The sequence below is a fragment of the Ranitomeya imitator genome, chromosome 4 (assembly GCF_032444005.1).
Source record: "Ranitomeya imitator isolate aRanImi1 chromosome 4, aRanImi1.pri, whole genome shotgun sequence".
Lineage (NCBI taxonomy): Eukaryota > Metazoa > Chordata > Amphibia > Anura > Dendrobatidae > Ranitomeya > Ranitomeya imitator.
Window position 1 is genome coordinate 521,006,044 of NC_091285.1, and position 12,130 is coordinate 521,018,173.

The window sequence follows — 12,130 nt, forward strand, 5'->3', positions numbered from 1 at the left end:
TTTTCTGGGATCTGGACCTTTGTGATGGCTTACTTTTTGCACCCATGGACGGTGTTTTTAATGCATTTTATTGCAATGTTGCGGCAGTCAAAAAAACTTAATTCTGGAGTTTTATTTTTTTTCCTGCTATGCTGTTTAACAATCGGATTAATTTTCTTTTTGAAAGATAGGATATTTCTGAACGCAGAAATACCAAAATATATATATACGGTATATATATTTGTATATACACATACACACATGTGTAACAAAATGGGGGTGATTTGAACTTGTGTTTTTTTTATGTTTTCCACATTATTTACTAGTCTCCCTAGGAGACTTGAAGCTGAAATCATCCGATCCCTTGTGCTATACATAGCAGTGGTTCAGCACTGCTTTGTATAGCAGAAATCACAATCTCCTATGAATGCCGGCCACAAGCCAGCGTTCACAGAGGTATTGTGATGATCGATATGGAGGTCTTTTGCACACCCGGCTGTCATGAAAACCCATCGGCGTCCCGATCACGTGACAGGCAGGATTTATGACGCGCGTCTGACTGGCGTGTGTTGAATCCCGCTGTCAGAGATTGACAGCGGGATTTACCTGCTTAACAGCTGCAGGTGGATCTCCGATCCACCAGCGGCTGTTAAAGGCACATGACAGCTGACTAAATAATCCACCATGTGCTGGAAAAGGTGCGGGCTTCAGCATTGGAGCCTGCACCAAACTCATATACGTCATAAGTTGGGAAGGGGTTAACACAGCTAAGACTTGTCTAGAACATGCAACGGTTTGTGAATTTTATAGAAAGGTCAGTAGGAAGAGGTGAAAGCTAAAAGTTTCTGCTGAGAGTGCCTATAAATCTTGCTTTATTCCATTGTGCAAAAGTAAAAATCACAACATGTAAAATTCTAGCACAGATTTGCCTATTCTGGAAAGGAACCAAAAAGACCAGAGTTAAATGACAGAGGATGCAATCAAAGTATAAAACAAGTAAGAGCATATTTTAGAATGTCAGACACGGGCTCGTATTCAGAAGATCACCGTATAAGCAGGCACAGGGGTCTTCAACAGACCCCAAGCTGCCAACTCATCACTACTATCCAACGATTGCATCACAAATTTTAGGAAGGGGTTACTATGGGCTAATAACTTACAGGCTGGTACTTGCTAACTACCTGTCTGAAGTGCCCGATGCAGAGCTCTGCCAGCACAGAGTGGTCACAGACTGCCATGCCACCGATTCTGTGGCTTCTGCTGATGTCACGTCGACAGAGCAGCTCTTTCTTTTCCACTCAGTTGACATGGTGTTACTAATGGTGTCATGCTGATTGCCAGCCGGCTCCCTAACTGCGGGAAACCATCTGTCAATCAGCATGTTTGCAGTCACGCCCCATCAACAGAGCAGGCCAGAAGAGTGGTTCTGTAGAGGCGAGCAGCAGAATCACCGGCAGGAGCGGTCAGTGACCCCTCTGAGCTGACGCCAGGTACAACAGGTAGGTAGTTAGCAACTATCTGCCTGTTAAGTTTTTAGGCCATAGTGTAAAAAAAAAATCCTGGATAACCTATTTAAGCGTGGGCTTCTTATTAGGGTGTTTGCATAAGGCCATTTTCCAATCTAAATTTTCTAGGTAGAAACTCCTCTGTGTATTACTGTAGCAGCATTGCCACTTTTTTTTTTTTTTTTTACAAAATCTCACCCACATGGGGGAAGAAAATCCGCAGCCTAAATTAGCTGCAAGTCTATAGTATTTCTTCAACTAAATCTGCTGTGTTTTTTGTTGCCGAGAATTTTCACAGTTTGTGCTATGGGAAGAATTCCCCTAATCCTTATTTATGGTATTATTCAGTAGTGTTGATCAAGGTTAGGCTGACCTGTTAGGATAATGTTGGGAACGCTCCCACCGCAGTTAGAATACAAGTAACTTGTCCTTAGCTGGAAAGGATCTTGAAGGTTTCCATGACTCCCTCCGAGTCCCATCATGGCTGCCTGAGAGTACTGAAGGTTCATGTTCGGATCGAAGAAATTATTGTTGGGCAGAGAACTGCTAGGACTCCCATACATGTCATACTGTTCTTGCTAGAAAAAAAAAAACACGGAAAAGATTACATTCACTGACAAGAAATGCTATTTTTGGCCTATAAGAATAGTACTTTTAATATAAGCAAACGAAAACAACGAGGAGGAAAAGACCCCGACTCCAGCGATGTGTCACCGACTGGGCTGCTTAGTATAGATTTTGATAAGATTATGGTTTTATCAGCACGAGATTATTATTAGAGGACTAGCAAACCTACAGCCAGGTATTCCTCTGCCCCCAAGCTTTCTGTGTACACTGTGCATAGGCAGAAAGCTGCCAATAAGTGGTGTGGGCAGGGTTGTACGGAGCTCAATATTCAGAAAAAGAATCTGCAGATGGTGACAGTGACTTTATCAAAATGACAGCAAGCAGCCTAGTAAGGTGAAACATCAGTGGAATCGGGGTCTCTGCCCTATATTATGCTGCTATCAGATGGGGTAGCAAAAAACTGGTGAGAAATTCCCTCTAAAGAAAATATCTGTTGTTACCAGGTGTACAATGAAGTGAGGAAGTAAAAGATGGCGGTGGAGACCCGGATTGCAGTACTGCATCACTTAATGACTGTCTTGTAGTTTTCATAAAATTACCCTCCATCATTGAGCTGACTACAGTGCTAGTCTTACAATGCAGGGTGATTGTGGGGCTCCTGATGAAGGAGTCAGTTGAACAGCTAAACGCGCAGTGATGGGGGTCCCAACCTGTGGTTCACAGGTCCATGATGTGTGGCATTTAGCACCATATCAAGACACCAAGTATGGAGAAAAGGTCTAAAGATGGTGACTTTAGTGAGTAGCAGACCTGGATGTGCATATTCTGACAGGGGAGATGAGTAGAGACCGAGATATTGTGAGCTGGAGCTAAGCGGATACTGATAGCCATAGGGGTGCTTGAAGCTGGACGCAATAGTGTGGTGAGTGGCTCTTAAAGGGACTCTGTCACCTGAATTTGGAGGGAACAATCTTCAGCTATAGGGGCGGGTGTTTCATTCACCCTTTACTTACCCACTGGCTGCAATATTGGATGTACTACGAATCAAAATCACCAATGCAAGTCTATAGGTCTGGGAAAAAAACAGCTCATGGATGGCATCCTACACTGTGTGCAGAATTATTAGGCAAGTTGTATTTTGATCACATGATACTTTTTATACATGTTGTCCTTCTCCAAGCTGTTTAGGCTTGAGAGCCAACTACCAATTAAGTAAATCCCGTGATGGGCATCTCTGTAATGAGGAGGGGTGTTGTCCAATGACATCAAAGCCCTATATAAGGTGTGCTTAATTAGGCAACTTCCTCTCCTTTGGCAAAATGGGTCAGTAGAGATTGGACGGGCTCTGAAAAGTCCAAAATTGTCAGATGTCTTGCAGAGAGATGCAGCAGTCTTGAAATTGCCAAACTTTTGAAGCGTGATCACCGAACAATCAAGCGTTTCATGGCAAATAGCCAACAGGGTCGCAAGAAGCATGTTGGGCAAAAAAGGCGCAAAAGAACTGCCCATGAATTGAGGAAAATCAAGCGTGAAGCTGCCAAGATGCCATTTGCCACCAGTTTGCCTAATAATTCTGCACAGTAATAGTTACCTGCACAAACAGATATCCTCCTAAGATAGCCAAATCTAAAAAAAAAAAAAAACACTCCAACTTCCAAAAATATTAAGCTTTGATATTTATGAGTCTTTTGGGTTGATTGAGAACATAGTTGTTGATCAATAATAAAAATAATCCTCTAAAATACATCTTGCCTAATAATTCTGCACACAGTGTAGTTGAATCTTAGTGCTGTCCATCATTCACTCAGAAGCTTGAAAAACCTGCATTTTATTTTTATTTGAATACAATAAAGACTGATGACACTTTGATGGTAAAAATGGACACTGACCAAACTGATGAAAATTGTATCCTAAACACTGCTGAAAATCAGATTTTTTTTTATGCGTATGTGAAAAATCACCGACATCTCCATGAAGCTCAAGATAAAATATTGATGAGTCTGTTACAGTCATAACCACACCTGCATGTGGAGCCAAAAGTCGTACGTTTCGGAAGGTAACGCTTCCATTCAAGCAGAGTCATGCACCCAGTGGCCACGCCATGCAGATGTGTGTAAAGTCCTCTTGTATTTAACAGATTTAAAACAACCAAGCACTGGAAATGAGAACATGGAGGCAAGAGAGGCACTGTCCGAAATACTAACAGCCATACATTTCACATGGTGCAACTAACCAAGACAAGATCATGGACCCAAGTATCAAATGACCAATATTTATTTATTTATTTTAACTGCAAAAAAAAAAAAAATAATAATCTCAATTTTCATAAATTGCATGTTTGCCTATTTTAAACTGCAATTTTATTGTACTGGATTATGGATTGCAAATGTCAGATTAGCAACTTTTTCAGATACTGCTAATAGCGATATTTTTAATGGATGGCACAACATTAAGTGTGTTGTTCAGTGCAATGAAGTTACCATCTATCGAAGGAATAGGCAATAATTTAAAGATCAGTGGGAATCCTATTGCCATGACCCCCATCGATCTGCAAAATGGAGTACTTGTTTTCCCCACTGTGCACGCTTGACAGTTGCTTGATTTATTCTCTATGGGACTTGATGGAGCGCTGTACTCTGCTTATTCCAGTAACTCCTACAAGGGAAGTTGTGAGGATCAGCATCCTGGGATAAAAGTGCACAGGAATCACTGGGGGTGCCAGCGGCCAGACACCCACCAATCTAGGATAGGGATAGGTGATCAGTCATATCACTTCACTGGACAAGCCCTTTAAAGTTGGTCAGTAGTTTTGTTACAGATAACAGAATTTGCTCCTCAAAAGCAAAACCTATATTACTTCCATATACATAATGCTTAAAGCCATATTGAAAAAGGGGGCTGAACATTTTAGCAATGACTTGTATCAGGATGAGAGGGGTCTGAAGGGTCCCATCATTGTCTGTTCCGAGTACACCACAACTATGCTTTCTGCCAGGCCTGATATATAATCTGGGCATCCGGCTACTATACATGTTAGACCCTAGTAAGTTAAACATGAGCTGTCAATTCAGACAGTACGTACAATGCTACAACTCACCACACAAGCAGTGTTAGTACGAAAGGATAAACCGGGCCATAAATCAAGAAAGAGTTCTCAACAAACTTCACCAAAAGTAAATGTAGAGCAGTAAGACTGACCTGCTGCCATAGACATTTCCCCTGTCTCATGGGCTGCTGCTGATCAAAGAAAGGATCTGAAAAGAAACCGCTCAGGGTGCTCTGCAAAAGAAACCAGAGAAATATAGAAGTATAAAGACAATGCGGTTAGTGGCAGTCGTCTTCTGGCAGACCGTTTATGTAATTACACACGAGTAATAAAACTAATTATAACATAAAAAGAAGCAGTCACCAGGATAAAATATATTTTTGGTTATTAAGGAAACCTCTGCCTAGATTATATTCAGTTCTCTGAAAAAGTTTGGGCACCCCTATTAATCTTAAGCTTAATGTTTTATAAAAATTGTTTTTTTGTAACAGCTATTTCAGTTTCATATATCTAATAACTCTTGGACATCGTAATGCTTCTGCCTTGAAATGAGGTTTATTGTACTAACAGAAAATGTGCAATCTGCATTCAAACAAAATTTGACAGGTGCATAAGTATGGGCACCCCACCAGAAATGTGACATTAATATTTAGTAGATCCTCCTTTTGCAAAAATAACAGCCTCTAGTCGCTTCCTGTAGCGTTTAGTGAGTTCCTGGATCCTGGATGAAGGTATTTTTGACCATTCCTCTTTACAAAACAATTCCAGTTCAGTTAAGTTTGATGGTCGCAGAGCATGGACAGCCCTCTTCAAATGATCCCACAGATGTTCAATGATATTCAGGTCTGGGGACTGGGATGTGACCAAATTGTGAGGAAGCATAAGCAATCTCAAGGCTACAAGTCCATCTCCAAAGACCTGAATGTTCCTGTGTCTACCGTGCGCAGTGTCATCAAGAAGTTTAAAGCCCATGGCACTGTGGCTAACCTCCCTAGATGTGGACGGAAAAGGAAAATTGACAAGAGATTTCAAAGCAAGATTGTGCGGATGTTGGATAAAGATCCTCGACTAACATCCAAACAAGTTCAAGCTGCCCTGCAGTCCGAGGGTACAACAGTGTCAACCCGTACTATCCGTCGGCATCTGAATGAAAAGGGACTGTATGGTAGGAGACCCAGGAAGACCCCACTTCTTACCCCGAGACATAAAAAAGCCAGGCTGGAGTTTGCCAAAACCTACCTGAAAAAGCCTAAAACGTTTTGGAAGAATGTTCGCTGGTCAGATGAGACTAAAGTAGAGCTTTTTGGGCAAAGGCATCAACATAGAGTTTATAGGAGAAAAAAGAGGCATTCAAAGAAAAGAACACGGTCCCTACAGTCAAACATGGCGGAGGTTCCCTGATGTTTTGGAATTGTTTTGCTGCCTCTGGCACTGGACTGCTTGATCGTGTGCATGGCTTTATGAAGTCTGAAGACTACCAACAAATTTTGCAGCATAATGTAGGGCCCAGTGTGAGAAAGCTGGGTCTCCCTCAGAGGTCATGAGTCTTCCAGCAGGACAATGACCCAAAACACACTTCAAAAAGCACTAGAAAATGGTTTGAGAGAAAGCACTGGAGACTTCTAAGGTGGCCAGCAATGAGTCCAGACCTGAATCCCATAGAACACCTGTGGAGAGATCTAAAAATGGCAGTTTGGAGAAGGCACCCTTCAAATATCAGGGACCTGGAGCAGTTTGCCAAAGAAGAATGGTCTAAAATTCCAGCAGAGCATTGTAAGAAACTCATTGATGGTTACCGGAAGCAGTTGGTCGCAGTTATTTTGGCGAAAGGTTGTGCAACCAAGTATTAGGCTGAGGGTGCCAATACTTTTATCTGGCCCATTTTTGGAGTTTTGTGTGAAATGATCAATGTTTTGCTTTTTGCTTCATTCTCTTTTGTGTTTTTTCATTTAAGACAAATTAAATGAAGATAATAATACCAAAGAATTTGTGTTTGCAATCATTTTCAGGAAGAAACTAAGTATTATCTGACAGAATTGCAGGGGTGTCAATACTTTTGGCCACAACTGTATATACTGTATGTGTGAATATTTAGTCTTAAGTCTATTCCGTATTTATCTTTTACATTTTGGGGACTTTTTAATGATTTTTGAATACATATGTTTTTAAGGCTCTGATTTTATTAGGCAATGTGATTACCTATTGTGAATCACTGATGTGAGCAGCAGGAACAAAAAAGGAGCAAAAATACTCAAGTTTTGACCTCATAACAGGACCTGTTTAAAGGGTCACTGTCACCCCTCTGCAGCCGTTATAAACTAAAAGAGCCACCTTGTGCAGCAGTAATGCTGCATTCTAACAAGGTGGCTCTTTTAGTTTTGTGTTCATGTATTACTAAAATAAAGAGTTTTGAAACTCTGCAGAAATACCTGTCTTTGTCCATGGAGGCGGGTCTGAAGCCTCCTCTGTGAAGCGCCCAACTGCCGTCACTCACATCTTCTGGGGCGATGGTCGCCGCCCCCTGCGCGCTGTTTTCTTTTCAAATCCGGCGCCGGCGCTGTGTAAATATTTGTGGGGCAGGCGCAGTAAGCTCTGGCTGTCTGACGTCACAGCCAGGCTTGCAGACTGCGCCTGTGCGGGCAGTACGCCCACCCACCTTGGGAATCCCTGACCCGCACTGTGTTATGCATTATGCACAGTGCGGGGCTAGGATTCCTGGGCATGCGCACTGCATGTCTCAGACTCTCACCCACGTCCCCCGCCCCCCCGCCTTACAGCCTCTGGCTATTCAGCTGAGCTCATCCTGCCGCCTCCTCATTCTGCTCATAGCAATCGCCGGGAAAGAAACAACCTAGGAAACTTTCCTGCTAGCTGGTGTGTGTTGTCTAGCTGTGTTCTTTAGGTGCATGGATATGTTACTAAATTGGGGGTGATCTTTACCCAGCGATAAGTAAAGTTATATACTGATCTGGCCATACATTATACCGCACTATGGATATATATTGGATGTTGTGGGAGCATTATACCGCACTATGGATATATTGGATGTTGTGGGAGCATTATACCGCACTATGAATATATATTGGATGTTGGGGGAGCATTATACCGCACTGCAGATCTATAAACAGACCTGTTGGGGGAGCATTATACTGCACTGCTGATCAATAAACGGACCTGTTGGGGGAGCATTATACCGCACTGCAGATCAATAAACGGACCTGTTGGGGGAGCATTATACTGCACTGCTGATCAATAAACGGAGATGTTGGGGGAGCATTATACCGCACTGCGGATCAATATACAGACCTGTCGGGGGAGCATTATACCGCACTGCTGATGAATATACAGACCTGTCGGGGGAGCATTATACCGCACTGCAGATCAATAAACGGACCTGTTGGGGGAGCATTATACCGCACTGCGGATCAATATACGGACCTGTTGGGGGAGCATTATACTGCACTGCTGATCAATAAACGGAGATGTTGGGGAAGCATTATACTGCACTGCTGATGAATATACGGACCTGTTGGGGGAGCATTATACCGCACTGCTGATGAATATACGGACCTGTTGGGGGAGCATTATACTGCACTGCTGATGAATATACGGACCTGTTGGGGGAGCATTATACCGCACTGCTGATGAATATACGGACCTATTGGGGGAGCATTATACCGCACTGCTGATGAATATACGGACCTGTTGGGGGAGCATTATACTGCACTGCTGATCAATAAACGGAGATGTTGGGGGAGCATTATACTGCACTGCTGATCAATAAACGGGGATGTTGGGGGAGCATTATACCGCATTGCGGATCAATATACGGACCTGTTGGGGGAGCATTATACCGCACTGCTGATGAATATACGGAGATGTTGGGGGAGCATTATACCGCACTGCTGATCAATATACGGAGATGTTGGGGGAGCATTATACCGCACTGCTGATGAATATACGGACCTGTTGGGGGAGCATTATACCGCACTGCTGATCAATAAACGGAGATGTTGGGGGAGCATTATACTGCACTGCTGATCAATAAACGGACCTGTTGGGGGAGCATTATACCGCACTGCTGATCAATATACGGACCTGTTGGGGGAGCATTATACCGCACTGCTGATGAATATACGGACCTGTTGGGGGAGCATGATACCGCACTGCTGATCAATAAACGGAGATGTTGGGGGAGCATTATACTGCACTGCTGATCAATAAACGGAGTTGTTGGGGGAGCATTATACAGTACTGCAGATGAATATACGGACCTATCGAGGGAGCATTATACCGCACTGCTGATGAATATACGGACCTGTTGGGGGAGCATTATACTGCACTGCAGATCAATAAACGGACCTGTTGGGGGAGCATTATACCGCACTGCTGATGAATATACGGACCTGTTGGGGAAGCATTATACTGCACTGCTGATCAATAAACGGAGATGTTGGGGGAGCATTATACTGCACTGCTGATCAATAAACGGAGATGTTGGGGGAGCATTATACCGCATTGCGGATCAATATACGGACCTGTTGGGGGAGAATTATACTGCACTGCTGATCAATAAACGGAGATGTTGGGGGAGCATTATACCGCACTGCTGATCAATATACGGACCTGTCGGGGGAGCATTATACCGCACTGCTGATGAATATACAGACCTGTTGGGGGAGCATTATACCGCACTGCTGATCAATAAACGGAGATGTTGGGGGAGCATTATACCCCACTGCGGATCAATATACGGACCTGTTGGGGGAGCATTATACTGCACTGCTGATCAATAAACGGAGATGTTGGTGGAGCATTATACCGCACTGCGGATCAATATACGGACCTGTCGGGGGAGCATTATACCGCACTGCTGATGAATATACAGACCTGTCGGGGGAGCATTATACCGCACTGCAGATCAATAAACGGACCTGTTGGGGGAGCATTATACCGCACTGCGGATCAATATACGGACGTGTTGGGGGAGCATTATACCGCACTGCTGATGAATATATGGAGATGTTGGGGGAGCATTATACCGCACTGCTGATCAATATACGGAGATGTTGGGGGAGCATTATACCGCACTGCTGATGAATATACGGACCTGTTGGGGGAGCATTATACCGCACTGCTGATCAATAAACGTAGATGTTGGGGGAGCATTATACCGCACTGCTGATCAATATACAGACCTGTTGGGGGAGCATTATACCGCACTGCGGATCAATATACGGACCTGTTGGGGGAGCATTATACCGCACTGCGGATGAATATACAGACCTGCGGTATAATGCTCCCCCAACAGGTCCGTATATTCATCAGCAGTGCGGTATAATGCTCCCCCAACATCTCCGTATATTGATCAGCAGTGCGGTATAATGCTCCCCCAACATCTCCATTTATTGATCAGCAGTGCGGTATAATGCTCCCCCAACAGGTCCATATATTCATCTGCAGTGCGGTATAATGCTCCCCCAACTGGTCCGTATATTCATCTGCAGTGCGGTATAATGCTCCCCCAACAGGTCCGTATATTGATCAGCAGTGCGGTACCCAACATCTCCGTTTATTGATCAGCAGTGCGGTATAATGCTCCCCCAACATCCAATATAGATACATAGTGCGGTATAATGCTCCCCTAACATCCAAAATATATCCATAGTGCGGTATAATGCTCCCCCAACATCCAATATAGATCCATAGTGCGGTATAATGCTCCCCCAACATCCAATATATATCCATAATGCGGTATAATGCTCCCCCCAACATCCAATATATAGCCATAGTGCGGTATAATGCTCCCCCAACATCCAATATATATTCATAGTGCGGTATAATGCTCCCCCAACATTCAATATATATTCATAGTGCGGTATAATGCTCCCCCAACATCCAATATATATTCATAGTGCGGTATAATGCTCCCCCAACATCCAATATATATTCATAGTGCGGTATAATGCTCCCCCAACATCCAATATATATCCATAGTGCGGTATAATGCTCCCCCAACATCCAATATATATCCATAGTGCGGTATAATGCTCCCCCAACATCCAATATATATCCATAATGCGGTATAATGCTCCCCCAACATCCAATATATATTCATAGTGCGGTATAATGCTCCCCCAACATCCAATATATATCCATAGTGCGGTATAATGCTCCCCCAACATCCAATATATATCCATAATGCGGTATAATGCTCCCCCAACATCCAATATATATCCATAGTGCGGTATAATGCTCCCCCAACATCCAATATATATCCATAGTGCGGTATAATGTATGGCCAGATCAGTATATAACTTTACTTATCGCTGGGTAAAGATCACCCCCAATTTAGTAACATATCCATACACCTAAAGAACACAGCTAGACAACACACACCAGCTAGCAGGAAAGTTTCCTAGGTTGTTTCTTTCCCGGCGATTGCTATGAGCAGAATGAGGAGGCGGCAGGATGAGCTCAGCTGAATAGCCAGAGGCTGTAAGGCGGGGGGGCGGGGGACGTGGGTGAGAGTCTGAGACATGCAGTGCGCATGCCCAGGAATCCTAGCCCCGCACTGTGCATAATGCATAACAGTGCGGGGCAGGGATTCCCAAGGTGGATGGGCGCACTGCCCGCACAGGCGCAGTCTGCAAGCCTGGCTGTGACGTCAGACAGCCAGAGCTTACTGCGCCTGCCCCACAAATATTTACACAGCGCCGGCGCCGGATTTGAAAAGAAAACAGCGCGCAGGGGGCGGCGACCATCGCCCCAGAAGATGTGAGTGACGGCAGTTGGGCGCTTCACAGAGGAGGCTTCAGACCCGCCTCCATGGACAAAGACAGGTATTTCTGCAGAGTTTCAAAACGCTTTATTTTAGTAATACATGAACACAAAACTAAAAGAGCCACCTTGTTAGAATGCAGCATTACTGCTGCACAAGGTGGCTCTTTTAGTTTATAACGGCTGCAGGGGGGTGACAGTGGCTCTTTTAAATAGATTTTCTTCCAGAGAGTACAGTAGTTCTGTGTCTAAT

The 12,130-nt window shown here is 43.9% G+C and overlaps 1 protein-coding gene across 3 annotated transcripts in view; it reads right to left on the reverse strand.

The window, feature by feature from the left end:
• CRTC3 (CREB regulated transcription coactivator 3) overlaps nt 1–12,130 on the reverse strand; it is a 198,258-nt gene that overhangs the window by 3,544 nt on the left and 182,584 nt on the right. For all 3 annotated transcript variants that reach the window (XM_069766119.1, XM_069766116.1, XM_069766118.1), the window contains 2 exons: nt 5,250–5,330; nt 1,858–2,062 (listed from right to left, as the gene is read on the reverse strand). In XM_069766119.1, the coding sequence (XP_069622220.1) occupies nt 1,858–2,062; nt 5,250–5,330 (286 nt within the window). The remainder of the gene's footprint in view (nt 1–1,857; nt 2,063–5,249; nt 5,331–12,130) is intronic.